General features: G+C 39.4%; 2 protein-coding genes across 7 annotated transcripts in view; one reads left to right on the forward strand and one right to left on the reverse strand.

Moving 5' to 3' along the window:
- The window catches only part of IDUA (alpha-L-iduronidase), a 45926-nt gene that overhangs the window by 13168 nt on the left and 10334 nt on the right, over nucleotides 1-22424 (reverse strand). For 3 of the 5 annotated variants that reach the window (XM_051642972.1, XM_051642973.1, XM_051642976.1), the window contains exons 3-4: nucleotides 905-987; nucleotides 185-292 (exon numbers count right to left, since the gene is read on the reverse strand). In XM_051642972.1, the coding sequence (XP_051498932.1) occupies nucleotides 185-292; nucleotides 905-987 (191 nt within the window). Of the gene's footprint in view, nucleotides 1-184; nucleotides 293-904; nucleotides 988-3083; nucleotides 3191-22424 lie in introns of all 5 variants that reach the window. The other 2 variants (XM_051642974.1, XM_051642975.1) reach the window with 1 other exon arrangement.
- The window catches only part of SLC26A1 (solute carrier family 26 member 1), a 34587-nt gene that overhangs the window by 9534 nt on the left and 2629 nt on the right, over nucleotides 1-22424 (forward strand). The window contains exons 3-4 of one of the 2 annotated variants that reach the window (XM_051642970.1): nucleotides 5256-5389; nucleotides 20986-21636. In XM_051642970.1, coding sequence (XP_051498930.1) covers nucleotides 5256-5389; nucleotides 20986-21636 — 785 coding nt within the window. The remainder of the gene's footprint in view (nucleotides 1-5255; nucleotides 5390-20985; nucleotides 21637-22424) is intronic. The other variant, XM_051642971.1, reaches the window with a different exon arrangement.

Below are 22424 nucleotides of genomic sequence, written 5' to 3' on the forward strand. Positions count from 1 at the left end.
ATCAGCACAACTAAAGGAGCTATTATTCCACTGTCTATTCTGTCACGGCTTTTTTCTTCTTCTGTGCTGAAATCCAGAGTCTTTAAATTCTTCACAGTTCAGAGGCAGTTAGAAGGGATTACAACAGAATATGTAACAAGGCTTTTTAATACTTTCTTTTTTTTTTTTTTTTTTTTTAACTCACCTATGTATCTGCTGGCGACAAGTGTAATTAAGTCTCTCCATCTTACTACTTGCTCTTTATCTTCAAAATCTAAAAAATATCCTGATGGATTCCCCATCAATTCAAATCCTGAAAAAGAAAAAAAATATCAGTCTCCTTTTTCTGTGAATGCTCTCTCTTTTTCACTAATGAAGGGTTTACTGAATTATCTTAAACAAAGTTGTTAATGAAGACACATCATTAAATGGGCTTTCTCTCCTGTTTCTACATGTCCCCACCAGGAATATTTCAGATCTGAGGTTGCTCACACTCATTACTTGTCAGTTACTACAGTAATCATTACTAACATTCAGCACCCTAGATTCAGGACTCAGAACTTTAAACTGTGCATGCTTGCAGAAATTCAAGGGAAGCTATAACTTCAGTATCTGCTTCTCTGGTCCTTTCACGGACCTGTTAATGTGTACAAAGCTTTCTCCCCTCCAAGAGATCTCATTTCCCAATTCATACATCTCACACTGTTGTTGAAAGCCATGTAAAACCATTTATGTTGTTTTAATTGCCCTAATAGTGTTTTGCTCACAGTGTTTACATTTACATGGATATCAGGTAAAGACAAGTAGGGAAAAAATGAATTTGTATCAAAATCAGCTTTGGCAAAGCTCTTTAAGGATCTTCTGATGATTGTACAATACAAGCAAACAGATGTAACAAGTTGTGGAGGTAGGGAGCTGCCCTTACCTGGAATTAGCTTATTTTCCCACAGACGATCCATGAAGTTATCCAAAGCAGTAAAGTTGTAGTGAAGTTTCCCATTAATCACTCTGAAGAACACAGATAGTAAAAAGTACAAATATAAATATTACAGCAAAGGTGGCACTTGGTTGTAGATAATGGGTCAGATGGCTGCCTTCTTGTAGCTCTCAAAATTTACACACAACTAGAATTCACAGAGTCACAGAATTACCAAGGCTGGAAAAGGCCTTTAAGATCATCCAGTCCAGCCTATGACCAACACTAACACATCAGCTAGACCATGGCCCTAAGTGCCACATCCAGCCTTTCCTTGAACACATCCAGGGACAGTGCCTCCACCACTTCCCTGGGAAGTCCACTCCAATGTCTGATCACTCTCTCCATGAGGAAGTACTTCCTAACTTCCAACCTAAACCTTCCCTGGGAGCAGCTTGAGGCTATGCCCTGTTGTCTTGTTGCTGGTTGCCTGGAAAAAGAGCCTAAGCCCACCTGACTACAATCTCCCTTCAGGTAGTTGAAGAGAGTGATACAAGCTTCCTTCCTCTAAAGTAACAGGTGTTTACCATATGCAGGTCATCTTTCTTGTCCAATTCATGTCCTTTTCCTATTCCAGCAGCAATAACAGAAGCAACATAATGAGCTTGCTTGGTGAATTTTGAGTTTGTAACAGGGTATTAAGATTTCTAACTCTTTGCTGAAGTGAAATTTATTTAGACTTTTTTGGCTAACCTTTTTTCTCAGTCTCCATCTGATTCCCTACTGCAATGCCAGCTAGTTTCCACCTTGGTTCCATGTGCAGTCTTCTTAATGTTCTCTAAATTTGCAATATATAATGTAGCTTTCTTGAGCAGTGCTTTTTCTGGATTTAGCTCCAGCTGAGAAAGAATTTTGTATCTTTCAAAGAATGCAAAATTTATCACACGTCTGTAATCTTTACATCATTGTTAGCATTTGCTTACAATTTCTCTTAGGATCTCAGGCTGCAATCCTTTTTACACAGCTTTGAATACATGTGGGAGTAGCCCCACAATTCACCCACCTGTTTGTGCTGGGGAATCTTGCAGGAGCACAGACAGTAAACTCTGGGCGTATACATGCATGGGAACACTGGAGTTCTGTTACACTGGGGATGAAAATTGGCACTGGCAATGTATCTAGGATACATCTGTACATATGTTTTAAACACCTGAAAGGCTTTTCTTACCTCTTAAGAAATGAAAACAAATACAATGTAATATGTGGGTCAATGTACAATTCCCCATAACTACTGAATTTGTGGCTTGATTTAACTGAAATCTGACAGGGGAGGCTATGCTTTGACAGTATGAAGTGCCAAACAGGAATTAAAATTGAACTTCTGTTGACAATACTCTGGCAGTGTGACTTACTGCCATTTGATCCAAGCCACAGCCTTGGCTTGGTGCCCAAATTCTGAACTCAGTATGCCCTGAGCAAAAGGCTTTGTAAGCACTCTTGAGAAAAGTCGTGCCCTGGTCACATAGGAGGGCTCATCAGGGTCTTGCCAGTGCCTCACAAGGCTGATATCTCCAGCCTTGCCACAGCACTACAACTTATTTCTTTGGCACAGTGCAGCCCAGGCTCTGCCTCTGCTGTTTTGCCTAATATCTCCTTGGCACCTTGGGTCTGCCAGGGTGGAAAGCTGTACAAAGGAACTGCAGATGCAGTGCCCTAGTTTATGATGGAAGGGGGAGAGACAATCACTTACAGTCCTTCTAACTGCTCAGTGCTAGCAAGGTGTGGTGAGCACACAAGATAGCAAGTGAGAATGGGACACTCAGCAGATCTCTTAAATCAATGCTGGGCTCTGCGCTGATATTCACACTTCATTTTTTTCCGTGCCTTCCCATGCTTTTCTGAGCCTTTTGGATGGAGGGAAGGTTCTAGTGAAGAACCTGTAATAGCAATCCCAGGGTTCTCAGATGATTAAGAATGGTTAACAGAATTGCTTAGTGAATAAAGAAGGGAACTGTGCAACCCAAAAAGGACAAAGTGTCACCAGCATCTCTGATCATGCTCTAGAAGAGGAAAAAAGGCCAGGCAAAACAAATGTAACATACATGATAGCCACTGCAGCAGCTCCACCTGCGATGTAACCAAGCACACAGTGTAAGCCCCAGCTCGGTAACACTACTTTGCCACAGACCTGAAATTGCTTTTTCTCTTTTAAAGCAAGTCCTTCCACCACGAGAGAATCATCATGCCTGCAGCCACTGACTGGCTTGCAGTTCCTGCCAGAGTCACATGCTGCAGCTATGAAAAGAAAGAAAGGAAGCAGAAAGACACTCACTTTAGTATCCATAAGAGCCCTGTAGAAGTTACTGTTGAATTAAATAACGGTCATTTGGAACTAGGGTTTTGATTTTCTTGTTGGCTTGTTGGGGGGTTTTTGCTTAGATGGAGGTTAAAAAACAAAACAAAAAAACAATCTTATTCCAAAGTTCGAAGACAAATATTTTGTTGCAAAAGGCAGCTGTGTTCCCTCAGATTCATTAACTACTTCCAGTTGTACCCTGTGTTCTATTGAAATATTTGCTTACATGCAGACTTAAAGTCAGCAAGAATAAGAATTATTAACTCTACTGTCTTGTAAAAACTTAATAAACCCATTTAGATTAATGACTCCAGTGTAAGGTCTACACAGTACTATGTGAAATGCATGTACACTTAAGATACTGGCACATCTACATTTTTCCTCTTGTATCAATTAAGTAAAATATTTAAAACTGAATGCCACTGCTAGCCATAACTGAAGAGATAGAACATGAGATCCTGTGTTATGTGTGCAGGCATAGAGGCACTACTTATATCCTTCAGCTGATCTGTCACTTTATGAGAATCTTTCCTTGCTTGCAAATGGATTAGGCAATATGCTTTTATTAATAAAATAATATTATTTGGACTAGATGATCTTTCGAGGTCCCTTCCAACCCCTATGATTCTATGATTCTATGAAATTATTACTTAACTGATAGAATCACCCATTTCTCAGATCTTGATCTTATCCTTACCCATACTACTTTCCCGATGGGAAATTGTTGGGGTTTGTTTAAAAACCTATACAGGATCACTAGAATTTGGCTTGCATGGTTGCATGCCATGCAGTGTCTGGAAGCCATGCCAACTGCCACAAGTGAGGCACAACAGTAACCTCACAAGCTGGTATTATGTACAAAAATTTTGCATGGGAAAAATTGGCTCCACTGTCAGTTTGTTAGCAGGAATGCTATAAATATAATTTTAGGACACTGAAGATCAGATCAAAACTGTTACAGGCATGTGACAAAGTAAATCCCTGATCCTGGACAAATTCACTTGACGTTGTCAACGCTGTTCAAAACAGCTTTGTACATCTGACCTCAGACCTGCTGGTGCAGCATGGCATATCCATGATTGAGCAAGCTCACAGACTTTTACAGTCATCTTCCTTCCTTATTTTTTTTTTTATTATTTTTTGTTTACTCCTCTTCTGATCTCTCTGCCCTTGATCATGGTTTCTAGACACCACTGTCTTCATTTATGACGATGCAGAAGGCTGTGTCCTTGTAGTTTCATTTGAGTGCTTGTCAGTCAGGGGCTGTTCATGATTTGCTGTTGCACATTTCTGTTGTGGAGTGGTGATCACTGTCCCATCTGTGCCTGGCTTTCAAATGTTCTTCAGATGGGCTTTTTCTGGGAGACTTGACAGATAAGGCCTTCCTTATCTTCTGTCATTAAAAGCAACTACACTAAAGCATGTTTATGGGCACCCTGGCACCAATGCCCTTACAAGCCCTAGCCCTGAAGTTGCCATATTCCAGAGACTGCTGCCTGCTGGTGAGATGCCTTTCCAGCCTTTGTCATGGTCTCAGTTCCAGGCCCATATTTGTATGTGCCACCTCTTCAGAGCAACAACTGTGCTGTGAACATAAAGAGCTGTGATGAGTAGGGAGGGCAGTCTGCTGGCTCTCTTCCTTGAAAGCATGTGCTTTGTGGGCCATCCTTTGCCGAGTCAAAGGTTACAGGCCCTTGTTAACAGCTTTCCACTGCCTTCTTTTACTGGAGTAAGGTTCTTCCAGTATGGAGGGAAATTCTTTTCAAGTGCATAAGCAGCTACTGGATAACCTGTCAAAGTGTTTTAAGCTAATCATGTGCTTCTTATCCTTGCCACTTTCAGCCTATGCTCCTTCACAAACTTAATGTCTTGGTAGGGCAGGGGTAGGCTAGCTTTGGCTGTCAACACCCTGCAACGCAGCCTGATCTGCTCCAGTTAGCACACCTGTGAATACTGCTCCTGCACTCCTATGCCCTGCTGCTGCTGCTTCCCTTCTACCCTTAGGTGATCCTGCCCACGGATATAGTAGCACACCCTGGAAAGCAAGTGCACGCAGACATTGGACCAAATATCTTATCTACAGAGAAGAGAACAAAAAAACATCAGCAGGGAGTGTTTCGATTCTGGGTAATCTTCAGGTAAGTACTGAATCTCTGATAACACATGAGGCTAACTTTATCAAACTTTATTGTAATGTACTGAATAAAACTTTCTGGGATAGGAAGCCTTGTGGCTGACTCCTGTGAGTAGGTCACAGCTCATTTAGAAACTCAAGGGTAACATGTAGGGTAACCATCAACAGAGCTGTTCTATTGATGAGAGCCCTGTCTGGCTTACAATTGATATGACTAGGAAATATCTATACACTGTAGTAGTGCCTTTCTCATCCTGACATTCTCACTGAGGTGATGTGATCTCCCTTTGAATTTCTGGGGTACACAGTTACCAAGCACATTAGAAGCTAACACAATCTGGCTTGCTTTCATCCATGTCTGAGAACAGCCTCTCTTCTGGTAGATAGGCTGTAGTGGCTGGCTAACACAACTCCCAGGGCAGCAGAGCCTGCTTGCAACCCCACTGGGAGCTTCTTCTGGGAAAGATAGCTTGCCTATTGCCAAATGTAGCTGAGAAACAGGGACAGAAAACTGGTGTAAGGTGTTGGCAGAGGAGAGGTGCAAACAACACCTTAACAGGTATAACATTTTTCAGCAAGATTGACCTCAGACTTGGAAACGCACTACATGACGGAGGTACTTCAAAAAGACCCTAAAGCACATGGGAGGTTTTCTGTGTTACATTCTTAGAAAGAAGTGAAAGTGGAGTCTAAGATACTACCCTGCTATGTCTGCTGAGATAATGAAGACATGATATACCATGATTCATTTTATAGAGATGGCTTAGCTGTATGTCAGACCATCTTCCAGCCTTGTAAGCCAGTTCCTGCAAACAAGCACTCCCTTGGCCATGATACAAGGCTATGGACCAATGGTAACACAGTCACTGTCTTTCTGATGAGTGTAAAAATGCATGATAATTAAATTCCCCCCCTCAAGAATAAACAGTTGCACCAGCAGATGACTACTACCAGAAGCATCCTTAGATACTGTGTCCCAAAGAACTGCTAACTGCCTTTCTAGAGTCCATGATGCCATTTTAGGAATCAGACACCTCCGGAGCAGACCCAGCCTAACCTGGAAAGGAGCTCAGTGTCCAAAGCCAAGATGTTCACTGGAAAGTTGTAAGAACAAGCACCAATAAACTACACCCGTTCAAACTCTTGCTGCTGCCAGGTCCTCCAGAAGGAACTGTCTTCAGAAGCAACTGTCTTATTTCTTTAGCCAGGAGAGCAGGTTGTTGAAGTGACAGTAAAGCACATAAATGGTAATCACAGGATCTCCAAGATGAATCTCAAAAGCTCTGGATAGGAAATGTCAGCAAGTTTATCTTTTCCAAGAGGGCCACCCATTGCCCTCCAAGTCCCTCTTACAACACATAAGGATCCTGCCTCCTTGTTTTTTTACTTACTCTTGCAGCTATAAGGAACAAAAGGAAGCCAGTTTAAAGTTCAGGCTGTTAGAGACCTTGTTTGCTTCAAAACCATCGATTGTCTACACAAGCTTCTTGTTCTGCTGAGTACTTTAAAAAAACCCAGACTTTAAAAGCAGGTCCTAAGGAATGTGAGCACTATGGAAATGACACCAAAGATTAGCCATGCTAATGAGAATCGCCCACATTAGCATTCACCTTTCCAGAGGCTGCTGTTTCAGCAGTTATTGCTCCAGGTTTCCACAAAGTCAACCAAAAAAACCCTACTAGATTGGTACTTCAGGCTTAAGCACAAGATCATTAATGAGTAACTACAAAATCAGCAGGCTCCTGGGTTATTAATAAACAACACTTCCCCCTTCTAAGTGGAGTGGAAGCTGACAATACAGTACCCATTCACACCAGAGCTGCTCCTGCCATGTTCCTCCTCCACTTGCTCTCACTTCCTATGATCACTACAGGTACGGTAAATTGGCTCCCTTCCATAAAGTCCGCACACCCTAAAATAGCCATCACTTCACCTTTCACAGGTTCATGAACACTGATTCTTCCTCCCCGGCAGTCCCCAGAAAAAACACAGCCTGTGCTTTTCATACATGCTTTGCAGACTAAAAAGCTCAAAGGCTTTTCCAAAGTTGCAAGACTACTGCACTTATGGTAAAGAACTGGCATATTTTATCACTTCCAGGTTTATTTATTAGCAATAAAACCTTTCTGCATTGGCTTGTCAGCTGTATTGTTTGCTGAAGTGGGACTGAAAATCTGCTTGCTTTACAATTATGGCACAGCCTCTGCACAGAGGCACAATGCCAAGGACTTCAGACCATGCTGGACCCATAGTAGGCATAATTCACTCACCCTACAGAGTGAATGAGTCAGCCCAGCAGTAACGGGAGGATGCTCTGCAGAACCACACAGCCAGGCAGCATCCAGCCCCTGCTGATGTCACAGCCTGTCATGGTTAATCCATCCACACAACCAACCAGCATGAGACATGCGCAAAATGAAGGACCGGTATGAATTTTTGTGGATTAGGAAAAAACTGGCTTCAAAAATGCAAATACAGTATCTGTTACTTATCGGAAATCACTGCCTCTTCTACAAACCATCCAGGAGACTGCGCATTCAGCTGAATCTTTATTTTTTTAAATACCTAAAAATAGAACTGCCTTTGATTTCTACAGCATTTTAATTAGCTTCTTTGCTCTTCGAAAGAAGTGTTATTTAATTTCTACCTTGCAAGGCCACTCACAAAATCCTTGTGATTTGGCTTAAATGCAGACACACAGAAGTGCAAGAAAACAATGAATGCTTTCAAGCTGATGCTAATCACAGCCTATGATTTTCCATTTCTTACTCAGCCTGCTTTTGTGAGCAGTGTGTCAGTTCTTCTTTCAGCAATGAACGAGCTGTGTGTGGGGGGAAGAGAGAGAGAGGCAGACAAAGCATCACCAGCTTCCTGTGCCGAGGTGAGTTAGCTTGCTAGGAAAATATTGTTAGATTGTTGTGTCTCTTCCCCCCCACAGCCCCTTTTTAAAACAAATTCAAGATGTAAAAGGGGAAACAGCATAGCAATTTAGGCAAAGGCAGAAGGTATTTTAGTATCTGGCCTCTCCAGAGGTGCAAAAATACCCAATCAGAGCAGGTAGTCAGGAATAATTTAGACTGTTGCGAGATTTTGTTGTGATCCTTTGTTGAGATCTGTTGTATAGACATCTGTTAATTAAAGGAAGTAATCAAATAATGAAAAGGCAAATCCAATAGCAAGAAATGCACTCTGGCTGATTCTTGACTACAAACTCAAAACCTCACTCAGTGAGGGTAGTCTCAGTCACTGTATGTGAGATGTGCTGCTATAGGACACATTTCTTCCTTTCTGACAGAGTTTGATATGTGAAAGTGATTTCCTCCTGCACAGCACATGGCTACAAATAAAATGTTCATTGTGGTTTTATGCTGTCCTTGACTGTGGAACTCCAAATAATGTCATTTATCAGCAAAAGTTTTTGAAATAGGGGATAGGGAGACTAAATCCGTAATCAAGATTAAAGGGTTACTTTTCAGATACACAAGCAAGAGGAATGATGACTGAGTGCTAAAACTAGCTTGCTTCAAGCACATAACTCCTCTTGGCACTGGCTGGGAAAGTTGTCACTAAACTTTTCTTTCCAAGCAGCAGCAGAATATTTCCCTGTATGCATCCAGCATTCTAACTCATGCACCTAGGCTAATGCTGTACCTTCAGTAACAAGACTCCATGGTATATAACTTACTTACTAGTTTTATTTCACAGTACTGCTATTGCCCCTCCTGCATTTTCACATCTTTACTTTGTTTATGCTCCTTCTGCTCTTTTGTCTGTTAGCTGTATGCTGAAATATAGTCCAAATGTATGTGAATCTAGCTATAGCACAGGACATAGCTTATTTACTACTGAGAACTATCACAAGCAGTTGGAATTATTGCCCTCCCTGCTCTTAAATATGCAACAAGAAACAAATTCAACAATGCTCTATTTAGTCTGTCATGTTCATCTTGTAAGCATTCAGGTTGCTCTTAGGTTCCATCCACATGATGTAAATGGAGCTGAAATCTCGCATTAATGCACAATGTGCTACTTTTCCCAGGTATTCAACTTTTTCCATCTTATGTTTCTCAAAACATCTGTGAGATCTGTATTGAGGACCACGTGATGGGACAAGTAAAAAATTGTTTAGGGAAAGAAACACATGGAGGTATATACTGAAAGTGTGAAGATTTGTGGCTAGACTTCTCAGCAGATGTAATTTTCTAATGTCTGAAGTACAGACAGCTTCTAAGTCCACCTGCTCCTGGATCTATTTGCATGGCAGATGTATCTTCAGGTGTGTCTTTCTGTATGGATTCTTGCTTGCCCACCGGCAACTGTATGTCTACCTTGAATATATCATTTATCTGCAAAATGAAAAATAGAAAATGTTCTTCTTTAAATAATACTGAGTCAATTTCCTAGTCTACTGATGTTTAGTAAGTTATGACAGTAAAAAGGCACAACTCATCTGTCATCCACTGTCTTGTGAATTTTTGAGATGAGTGGTTTCCAAATTTTTCAGAACTGACAAATGAGCACTATAACCCAACCTAGAAAGAGCAGTTCTTTAAATGGCATCTCAGGGTCTGCTCTTGCTGTTGGATGTACAATATAACAAAACTTCTTACAACTAAAGAGGAAAAGCTAACCAATTGCATTTATAGACAGTTTTCTGTGAGATTAAAACCTACATGTCTCCACACTGAGAGCTGATAATTTTATTCTGAACCTGGTTTGGCATTATAATTTAGGCTAGTGATGTACTATGTACTAAATATGACGTTGATAGTTCTTCCACTCCATAGTCTTCATGTTTATGTATAGCCCCTTTTTCTTCTTTCATCCCCCATCCCAAACAACTTCTACTAATATGACAAGTATCTCCTTTTTCAGTATAAATGTGCATTATATTCTGTGCTTCCAAAGAAAGAAAATTTACCTCACAATGCAGTAAGAAACATGCTGTTTTCTTTGCACACAGAAATGGGGTTTGAATATCCAGTTAAGATCACATAGGAATGTAAGGAATGGGTGAAGAAGCTTCAGTATTCCTGAGAGACTATCCTTGTTGCTGTAAATTTGCCTCTGAGATTTAGAATTATCACTAATAATGTTCATCCCAAATCAACCAATAAGCAGGCTTTGGTTCTGCAGTTCTGGTTGTTTACGGATGAAACAACAGGCAGTTTTGTTTATAAGGCAGACAAGCTCAGACATTTGGTACTCAGTGGCAGGTGAAGGTGTGTAAAGTTTTCCTTGACATAAGATTCCTCAGCCAAGACTCCTCCATAATGTATTTTCATAAAAATCCTCTTTTGAAGGATAAAATTCCATTAATGACAATGGACAGCTCAACACTGTGAGCTGGGACTGTTCTGTACACTGGCAATCTAATACCATTTAACAGAGTAGTAGAGTATTTTTTTTTGTCTAATAGAAGTATGTATATAAACCCTCTGAAACTGTTAAAGCTTAAGTCAGGACTGCACTTCCAGTTGATCTCCACATAGTGCTACCAGCTCTATCAGAAAGGAATAGGAGGGATGAGTAAGAAGGCAGAGATTACCAGTCCCTGTAATTTAATGATTTTAAGCTTATCTTCTACCTGTGATTACATTCTACATGACACAGTTTTTTTCCAGTATTACTATTTATGTTATCTTACTGTAAACACTACTGGAGTAATATCATTGGACAGATCCAAACTATATCATGAAAGAATTTATAATCTACTCTTGTAGATAGCTGTGCTCTGGTGGAGTTGTGCCACTGTGTGCTGATAAGCAATCTGTTGTGGAACTACTGCAGCTATGGTAAGTGCTAATCAATTGGTTCTCTGTTTGCAGCAGGAAACAGAAGGAAGGATGCATAGTAAAGGATGGTCTTACTCAGTTTTGAATACATAAATTTGCTATTACATTTATACTATGTACTTTTGAAGATTTGATGTTACCGATTATAGCCCAGTAAGCAGACACTTATAACTTTCTCTCTACAACTGATTTAGCATTCTTTAATATCCGAAACAATGCTGTGAATTGTTCTGAAATCCTCAAGTAAATGTGCCAACAAAGCCAAATGTATTTTCTCTCTTTTCATTAATATCCTCAGGTAGAATTCACTTTTAACTTTTTTCCAGTTCTTAATCCAGTACATATTAGGCATCTGTTCATATGGATAAATAGTAAGTCACGCAAACGAAATTAATCTGTATATAAATTACTAGTCAATGGTATTTTTTTAAGTAGTTTCTATTCTTAAAGATGTGTGTTTCATTGTAGCATGTATTTTTGTTATTTTAGCCAAATACTATTGTTTCTGAAATATACAACTGAGCATTTGACACGGAAAGGCAGTCCTTTTAGAACTTAGTCCTGCTTTGTTAGCATCAGTGGAACTCAGCCAGGACACCAGGAGCTGCCCACTCAGAAATTATTATTGGACTGAAGCCTTGATAAATGGCTTCATTAGAGGTGAACTAGCATTCCTATAATTAAAGCACTGGTGAACCTTCTGCTGTCAATATTTCTGTATGTCAAGTAAAGTTTGTTCATCATAAAATGTAGTTTCTTCAAAACTAGATTATTTTCACAACTTCTCAAAACAAAATAAGAGACTGCTTCATTTTGTCCCTTCTTCCCCCAAGTGGAATTGTCCTGTTCAGAGATCACTTGAATGGTGTTGTGTCTAACTAGTGTTCACATATTTCAGAATCATAATTTGAAATTTATTTCCTTTAACATTTCAGAAAGTGCTATTTTTAGGCTAGCTTCAGGCCAACTCTATTTGGTCAGAGCCAAGTGATAATCTGAAAATCCCGTGATATTCTTAGGAGCCTTAGGATACTGGGAAAAGTCCTGATAAACGCAGGGAGGTCTCTTCCAAAAAAATGATAATTTGTGAAAAATCCACTTATTCTGCAAATTTGAGGACTGCATAATACTAGAAGTTGTAGAGTTTCCAAATACTGGAAACACATGGTAAAGGAGAACAAAGCACGCAAGCATACTTTGGTTCTGTAGCAGCTGGCAGGCACATTTTAAGATGTCATTACAGAAGACAGCTTTTGGTTCTATGAATCAGGTAGTAAAATGGACAAAAGGACCAATTTGTGAGACCAATTTTAAGTCACATTATCTTCAGGAAAGAAATGCCGCAGCATGAAAAGAAATTAACAGGAGCAATAAAGCCTCTTCTATTTTGTGGTGCACAAGACCAAAGATACACCGTCTTACAACCTGCAGTGTGCAAAATTCATTATGCAGATTAAGTGCACCACTGCCTCCCTTTTACTCAAAGAGCTAGCTATCTTGGGACTGGAAAAGGGACAGAAATGCTTGACAAGACTTTCAACAGGAAAGTGTCAAGAAAGAGAATTTTCTTAAGACTTAAATTATCTTCCTTAGTTTTTGGGATTAGAATGTCACAAATACTGTCACCAAGTTTGAGTTCTTGGTAACAGCCAGAAGTTTTAATAATTCATCACTAGTTTAGCATCACAGAGGTGAGATGTGCTTCCTAATGTTCCACCCTCATGTTGGTATTCTGACTTTCATTTTTCATAATTTTGATGTTTTCTTTTTATTAATGAAGAGCAGCAAGGAACTTTTGAGTGGGATAAAAGATGATGTTGGAATCCAGCCCTCTGTAAACATGCTTGTGCCCTGCAACCCCCTGCAAGCCCTCCTTCTGGCAGGGAAGGAGGAACAATCTTTGTCTATCTTGCAACACAGCCTTTTCCAGGCCTTGCACCTCCCACTTCAGATTCTCATTCTCTGCATGTTTGTCTTCTTCCTTGGCTGAGGAACATACACATCTCCTCATCCGTTAGCTTGTGAGCCAACTGAATGCAGTTCCTGCAAGTCCTGGCCTTGTGCCCAATCTGTTGACCTGCACTGCTTAGTAACCATTAAGAATTACCTATCACCTTTGTCGAGAGGGGGAGATGTAAGATCATTTGTCATTTGCATTTATCCAAACAGCTAAGGTAACAGAGAGGGGACCTGGTCATTAATATAACTCATGAACAATGAGCAGAAAGTCAGTCTTTGTCCTGCTGATTTGCCTACATTTTACAGTCTTCACTTTACACAGAAGCAACAGAGATCTTGTGATCTCAATGTGCTGACGTGTAGGAACAGAACTCTGACCTCCAGCACTCCCATCCTGTTCTCTGAGCAGAACAGTGCTTCAGTGCTTATTTCAGACTGCAAAATGCACAAATCTCAGGCAAGACTGCAGTTCTATTCTTCCACCTTGAATATATAAAATTAAAAGCTAATGCTATATAAAGATGTATAAACCAGATCAAATCTCAGATGAGAAGCAGCTTCAAAGGTCAGAAGTGTGCTAGCTTGAACTCAGCATAATTTTTGGATCAGTGTTAGTTAATTAATAATCTTACCCATTATTTAAACTCAAATCCTCAGTGATTGCTGCATATACATCCAAGTTTTCAGAGCACTACAAGTGACAACACACTACCAAGCAGCAAGCTCAAGATTTCATAACTACCCATTCTTCCCTTTAGGAATATTTAGCTAATAATTACCCTTTATGCAAATAGAGCAATGCCTGGCTGAAGACTTTCATTCATTCCAACGTGCAAAAACAGAGCTGAACATTCCTGTCAAAAAGCTACCCAGGTAAGACATCTGCCTCCCCTCCCACACCCCTGAACTCAGGTTTATTTGCTCTTTGCCTGTTTTCAAAAGTACAAAACTGCCTTTTTTTCAGATATTTTGCACACTGGTGTTGCCTTTTCAGTTTGGTCATTATTCTGTCCTTCATAAATATTAATTATAAGATACTGGGCAAAGTTTTGTAAAACACGTAGTTTGGAAATTGCTATGGAAATTGTTGTTTGCAGTTGGTACGAAATTTCTCTTTCCTGCAAACCCTGGTCTAACAGTTCAAGACCAGCTATTTGGCTAGTTTTAATTTGTGATTAAGAGAAGTAGCCTACATTAAGCTTATCTCATTCTCCAGGTATTAAATTATTATTAAAAATGAGCATTTTTTAAATTTATTAAATATGAAAATGGGTTTCCAAAATATTGACCTTATTGGGTGCAGTAAATGTACCAGAGAAAGCAACAGGAAAAAACATGAGAATGGGACACAAACTTGTTTTTCTCTACAACAGCTTAACATGACTAAACAAAGTCTAGCAAAAACACATGGCAGAAAAAAAGAGCTTAGTTTAGCTTTGTGACTGATGACTAAGGTCTTGAAAAGCTGTCTTGAAAGATTTTAAAAAAACCAAAACAGACTTTCACTTTGGTTCAGCTACCTTTCCAAAATCAAGAAGACTGATTTTTAGGAATGTTCTTTGACCCTACACAAAATGTCATTTTAGTGGTTATGCCCTGAGACAGTCCAGAAGAATAACACTGCCTCGCCTTCCAGTGCATGCCAGCATTTTGACCAGTACGTTCTGAAACCCCTGAACAAAACCAGTCCCGGGAGAACCAGTGAAACTACTTAATAATTTTCAAGGTCTGATCTTTCCTAAGGATGATCTGATGTGCCAGCCTTAACCAGAGCTGCTGGCTGACTGTGTGAGTTCTGTTGCACCATGCTCATCACCTCTGAGATTGTTACATGTCAGCAGCTGTCATCTTACTCACAGGAACACTGGACTGAGAATCCTTGGGAAAATACGAATTGAATCACAGCTGTTGGTGAAGGCAGGCATTTTAAAAAAAGCCTAATTTGCCTAGATCAATTTGTAGCTGGAAGTAGAAGCTGTGAATTGGAGTCATTAATTAGAAATACACAAATCTAAAAGATTGCCTGACTCTCAGACTAACTCCTTCATATAACATGTTAATATCTGGAGGACTCAAACTACTGTTCTGGCTTTCCAAACATGTAGAGACAAATAAATTGTAATAGTTTTCTTCTTTCACTGTTGGATTAGTATAACATTGAAACTCAAAAGGAAAATGCTTTGAAACCACAGTGTTTTGTGCAGACAAAGTGAGCTTTTCACTAAGACCACAGAGCTTCACATTATTTTCCTAAAAGGCACTGTGATGTTCCTTGCCTACAGCCTGAAAGATTGCTAGGTCAGTGTTTAAATAAATGAGTTTGGTTGCTGGCACCTTACTTAACTCTGCTTCCAAGAACATCTAAGCCTGTCCAGCTTTAAAGCTGAAAACACAATCCTTTATGCAAGACAACAAGACACATTCATTTCACTTGTTTTGTCGCCCAATCCCTTCAAAAACTCGTAGGTTATGACGGCATTTCTAAGTACTTCTGCATAGCAAAACCAGACTAATAAATCAAAGCAGAAGGTGCTGAAGCAGTATTACATTACATTACATCATGTCATATATCATATTGTTACATTACGTAATAAAGTATTATATTACATTATCGTATTATATTACATGCTTTTCAGGGGATTTTATTTCAGACTAGTCAGATCCCACAGACTAACTGTCCTCACCACATCTGCTCAAGTCTGTTCAAAGAACCAATTGTGCCACCATAACGGATCAGAGGGCACAGCAAAAGGGCTTCTGGGCACTTTTGATTTGAAAAAAGCCTTGTTTGCATGCATCACACACCTCTGTACATTGAATCTATGCACCATAGATGAGGCTGAGCAGAGAATTTTTTTTCAAAACCAGAACAGTAACATAGTCACAGCCACTAGAGACCAAGAGAGGTTTTCTTACAGGCAGAAAAGGTTGCCAAATAAGAATGATGAGTAACATGAACAGATTAACGCAACACTTTAAAGTGTTTTAATGTCTCTCATGTCTTTCTGTGATTTATGCAACAACAACAACAAAAATACAACAAGACTTCAGAAGATAAAAATAAAACCTTCTCTACCCAAATTAATTTTTAGCAATTTCAACATAGAAAAAACTGTAAGAATCACTCGGTTTAAACTATATAAAGGCATCTATTCTAACTTACACTTGCAATCACTATTTCTGCAAAAGCAAGTGATTATAGTGTAGAGTTGTGATACACTATCAGACTTCCATCCCAAATACAGCATTTAAAAGATCTCTTTAGTAGAAAGAGGCAGGCTCACCTTGCCTACTCCCTCTTAGGCTTTCTAGACATAAAGCTTCAGATTTTCTGGTGGTCAATCAGGATGGGGAGACAAATGGATGCATCAGAAAAAAAGTTATTTTGGGTTGTGCTGTTTCACAAAGAACAACTCATCCAGCCAGAATGGTTGTATGTGTACTAGCAGAAACTGCTTGTCATGGAATTTGAAAAGATAAATCTCCCCTGCAGAGAGATTTTGTCAGGTCAATGGCATGGTGAAAAGACAGGAAGAAAGGCGGGACTAAGGCCGGTTGGAAAGTTGGCAGTTTGTTGGGCATGAGCAGTTCTTTGCTTCATTTCTCTATTTCATAAGATAAACTGAGTCACTGCATTTAATGTGAAAGAATGCGTGGTTCAGAGAGCTCCTCTGCACAAGCAGACAAAAAGAAAATAAAGATATTTGCTTTTGCTCATATGGTCAAGGGCAACTTGAAAAAACTTAACTGTGAAGATTCCAAACATCAAAATACAATTAAAAATAACCAAGGTTACTTTTTGCCGTAATTATACAGCTTAAACATATGTATATGAATGTGCATGCAGTTAACTTTCACTCATATTAAATAGCTGAGAAGGCAATGCATAGATACTTTCTATGCTATGTGCTGCTTCATCTGCTAAGAACAGCTCTTTCAGCAAGTGATGGGAAACCTTCACTTGAATAAAATGCAAACATATGTTCTGTGAAGCTCTGGGAGGTGAGGGGGTGCCTGAAACACAGGCTGTCCCTTTTCTTATAAACCACGTAGTAAGGGCTGAGCTAAAAATGGGCCAGTTCGACAGAACAGTAGAGGATCTATTTACTGACACCCCTAGGGCTTCTGAATATTGCTCAAGGATTAACACTTTTGGTATGGTAGTTGTATCTCACTGCCAGAAACAGAAGGCCAGGGTCTACTCACATGCACAGGAGCAGAGCAATCTGCTGTACACCCCCCTGTCTTTGGAGATGGCAAGAGCAGTGGAAGCTCCCAGCTCTCTGCTAGGCTGCACAAATGTATGCAGCCGTGGTGGAATCCCATTCTCTTCAGACGAAGCAACTAAGTTATTACTGTGCTCAGGCATCACAGCCTGAGGCCTACTGGGATATGCAGGCAGGTGAAAATGTTTTGCTGATATACAATGTCCCTTCAACTGAATCACCATCCCTGGAGTCCTTTAAAAGATGTTTAGATATAATGTTTAGGGACACGGTTTAGCAATGGACTTGGTAGCATCAGGTTAATGGTTGGACTTGGTGATCTTAACCATCAAACCACTCTGTATTATTTAGTGTACCTTTACTATGTTCTAAAAGCAACAATTAAAGTCTAAACATCTTGTTTCAGAGCTAAGTGTTTATAGATAACATGTTCATTTGACATGGATCTGAAAACTTCTCTAGCAGAAAAATGGTTGTTTACAGGAAGCAAACCTTTATTTTCAGGAGAAAAAAAAAAAAAAAAAAAAACAGAAGAAAATTACTTTCTGTCAGCATTTAGCAGTGTTTGAGCTTGAATGTATTTATTCCACCAGGTGAAAAGTTTTTTTGACTTGTGTCCAAAATGCATCAAAACTGCTGAAAAGATACGTGCTTTGCCATACCAGCTTTTTGTTCTTGGCTTTTACAAAAAGCTGCCATCCTGTTTATCCAGTAAATTAGTACAGACTAGATATATTACTAAACTACCATTCATACACAAAATCTCTTAACAGATTTTCAAAGAAATTATATTCTAATAATCTTCTGTATTAAAAACTATTGCCATCCCTCAGGAAGCTGCACAGACAATGCATATGTGTGAATTTTAATGAGATTTTGTAAATACAATTTTACTTGCAAGTAAATTGTGTGAGTTTAGACAGAGGCAGACAGCAACTGTAAAATTAAATACATGAGGCTAGTGTACAGAAGCCAATGCAATCTTTTTTTATCTAGCCTATCAAAAGCACTTACTGGATATTCACCTGCCCACTAGCCTTTAACTATGTAGAACAAGGGCACTGTGTTTACTTTGTGGCTGTCTGCATTGATTTGGCTGTAGGAAGTGGATGGCATTCAAACAGGACTTGATGTCCCCATGCACAAGCCTCTTACTCTCCAAACTAACATAGGTAAGACAGGAAGTGTTGTTTTTTTGCATCATAAAAATTAGTGTCTTTATTGGAGTTGCTGGCATTCCCTATTTGGTAAACTTCAATCATATGCTTTTAAGTACTTCTCTTGGTGTTGCAACTTCTTTTATCTTTTCTCCCATCTTTGCATTCCATCAAAGACTAGATCCAACCTATTTCCTGCCAAGCAGATCTTTCCTAGCATAACCATGCAGTACATGACAGTCTAAAGCATATTTGGCATAACTGATTAAAAATCAAAGAGCCATCAAATTTTATAAATAATTACACTGAATTGTAATTAGTTTTCCCTTATGATGAAAATAAATCTTACTTACAAACATAAAGAAACTTACACATTGGTAGCTAAAAATTATTTATAGCAATTGGGATGGATAGAAATCTACTGATTTTTTTAAAAAAATAAAAATTAGACTACTATGCAGGTCATCTTCAATTTGGACAATCAGTCCACCCATCTCCAACAAGAATTTTGCTTCTGCCTTTCACAAAATAATTAATTATGCACCTCTAACACTTAAAACATCCTGTTTCAAGTTGTGGTTAAACTTTGCATGGCCTTATATATCATGCTGTGTCACTTAAAATCTGGGAGCTTGTTTAAGACTTCTGCAGTAGTTACAGATACTTATCTTCTATTGTTTTCAATTTGCTGGCGAAAGGTATTTGCCAAAATCATGAAAAAAAAAAAAATTCTAAGCAGGATAGACTGAAGACTTTTTAATATGACACTCTATATTTGGAGTGTTACAGATCAAAAACATACAGGCTGATGGGAATCTATTATTTTGTTTAGAATTTAAGCTTCCAGTTGGATTAAGCCCTTCGTTTTTTCTCAGTTTCAAATGCTAGACTTTAACTGGGTGTTATCAAACATTAACAAATCAAAATACTCTTCTTAAAAAAAAAAAAAAAAGTACCAAATTTACACAGAGAATGACCCCTTTTGTCACTGGAGTCTAAATTTACCATTAACTGCTAAAATTATTAAAATACACCAGTAGAATACTGCACCAGTGAGTGTACTTCAAGTTTTAGGAAACTGATGGATATGGTTTCTGTCTCTAGATACTGAAAGACAGGAAAACAGCTTTAACTTGTAAGTGATGACAAGCTTTGACATTATATTGCAATGTTACACCTGTCACCAAAAAGCTTTGTGGCAGAGATCCTGGCTGTTTATGACACCGGGAGAGGCTGGGCTGGAGAAGTTCCCCTCCTGGACATTCTGCATACCATGACAGTAGCCCATACTCTCTTCTTGTAGGTCAATATGAGGCATTCATTATCTCCCAGTTTGTATATATGGGTCTTCTTTCTTTCTACTGCAAACCAGAAGACAAGATTTGCCACTTGGCATACTCTGTTTGGCGTTTTCCACCTTCCTGCTCCTATTGTTGTTTTTAAACTGTTGTAAGCTAGAACACTTGCGTATCATACTGTTTTGCTTCTCAGTCACGTCCCAACCTACCGCCAAATTACTTATTAATGCACTAAGCTACCTTCAACTTAATTTGACAATTGAGCAAAAATACAGGGATTGAGTCTGGTGAAAACAGTTGTGTTCATAGAGGCGAGAGACACAAAAATCACCTCTATCTGGAGAATACAAACGCTTCCAGGCTTTATGTATCAGAAAACTGATGTGCAGGGGAACCATAGGAAACACCACCGTGTTTGCTCTGCTGCCCACAGAATTAATTACTTGTTTCATCTTATTCCCTGGACAGCAAAACTAGAGTAGCTGTGGGTTTAAAGCTGAAAAAACTAACACATAGCACTCTTCTCAAATGGTAACACATTCAATCATGGTGCATGTTGCCTATTTGTGAGGAGATGCTTATTTATTAATGGAAGCTGCACACCAAAACAATCTGCAATTCAAAAAGTTCATGTTATGTAGCAGCTTCTAAGAGTCCATTAACAACAGAACCTGCTTTACAGGTTCCACTAGTAAAATTTTTCTCCTCTTCATTGAGAACAGCTGTAGTCACAGATCACTATACCACATGTGAGTTCCGCATCAATAACTACAGATGCACTATTAGAAAGACCATAGTCTACCTCTCTAGTGCATGTTTACTTCACACCACCAAGTGCTACCTCTGATTACAGATATGTATGATGGAGTATCTGGAAGAGCTGATGGAAAAATCTGTACAAAGAAATTACTAATTTAACTCAACTTTCTCTTAGTAAAGCAAATTGGATCAAATCAAATGTACTCTTAAATGCCAACAACGAAGGGCTCAGTCTGCAGATTTATTTCTTAGATTTCTGTGTCACTAGAGCCCTGTGGTGGTGTTCTTGTTAGGGTGATGCTTCTTTAAAAGCACAATAAGATGACAAAGACGTAGCGTGAAGCATCTGTGCTAAAAAAAACACCTCATGAATTGCAACCTAACAGCTGCTTTCTTCACATCGCAGGAACACATACATGAAGTAAACACTGTGCCAATGGAAAGACCACTTGATGCTACCACAATGGAAAACAGCACCTCTTCCTGTTTTGTCATGGAAAGAAAGACTCATGTCAAGATTAATAGGAAAGAAGTCATGCTAACTAAGCTAAGGAAGAGCTGCTCCTGCACCCCAAAGAAGCTGAAGAACTTTGTCATGGACTTCCTTCCTGTTTTACGATGGCTTCCCAAGTACCAGTGCAAAGAGTACATCTGGGGGGATGTTATGTCTGGGTTAGTGATTGGGATCATTCTGGTACCCCAAGCAATCGCATACTCACTGCTGGCAGGTCTCAAGCCCATTTATAGTCTTTACACATCATTCTTTGCCAACATCATCTATTTCTTAATGGGTACATCCCGTCACGTGTCAGTTGGCATTTTCAGCTTGATAAGCTTAATGGTAGGTCAAGTTGTGGACCGAGAACTTCTCTTGGCTGGATTTGACTTGAATGATGATTTCCCACCAGCCACGGGTGATGGCTCTCTGCAGAATGACAGTCAGTTCAACACAACTGCCTTCAACCTTACAATCGCGGGGATGAATGCTGAGTGTGGGAAAGAATGCTACGCTATCGGCATTGCTACAGCCTTGACATTTGTGGCTGGAGTGTATCAGGTAAGTGATTGCTGACATCCACAGGCAAGGTATGAAGTTTCTAAAGATTCTTTGTATGACCAAAGCTTTGGTTTGACTCTCCATCAATGAGAGATTCAGCATCAGTTCACTTGTGGATTGCTTTCTCCAGAAAGCCTCCTAACAGTAGGCAGCTCTGAGGAAGCACGATGTATGCAGTTGTCTTCGCTACTCTAGCAAGCACAAGCAAAACAAAGAGTCCTCTGTGAGATTATTGTTTTGACACTTGTCTGCCTCTTGGCCTTGCTCCTTTAATAAAGCCAAGAATTCCATACAGATTTTACCATGAGGGAAATTCCCAGGTAGCTGTGTACTTCAACAATGAAGAAATAATTCCATGTCCCTAGATATTTTAATAAAAGGTGCAGACCTACTCACTTATTTCAACACAGGTTCAGAATATGCTTCTCAGTATTTTGCTATGGGTACTATATTCTACCAAACTGCTGTCCAAGGATAATTCAGAAACAGAAAGGACAAGAAGGGAAATAGACTGGCTAGCTAAGTTTTCACACAATGCCTGTGCTGGACTTTTTGAGACTTACTAACATGCTGCCTGTTACAAGTATACTAAGAGAACATTGAATGAAACATGATGAACATACTTGCCTATTAATTGTATGTATATATAAATTGAGACTGAGTTAGCTATCTTCTTGTTTACTAAGAAATTTCAGGTCACATTTATGAACAAAATGCCCTTGTGAAGGTATATTTTACAAAGTCATCAAAGGAAGCAGCAGCAACCAGTTAAGAACAGTACCCTGGAA

The sequence above is a fragment of the Apus apus genome, chromosome Z (assembly GCF_020740795.1).
Source record: "Apus apus isolate bApuApu2 chromosome Z, bApuApu2.pri.cur, whole genome shotgun sequence".
NCBI classification, from domain to species: Eukaryota; Metazoa; Chordata; class Aves; order Apodiformes; family Apodidae; genus Apus; species Apus apus.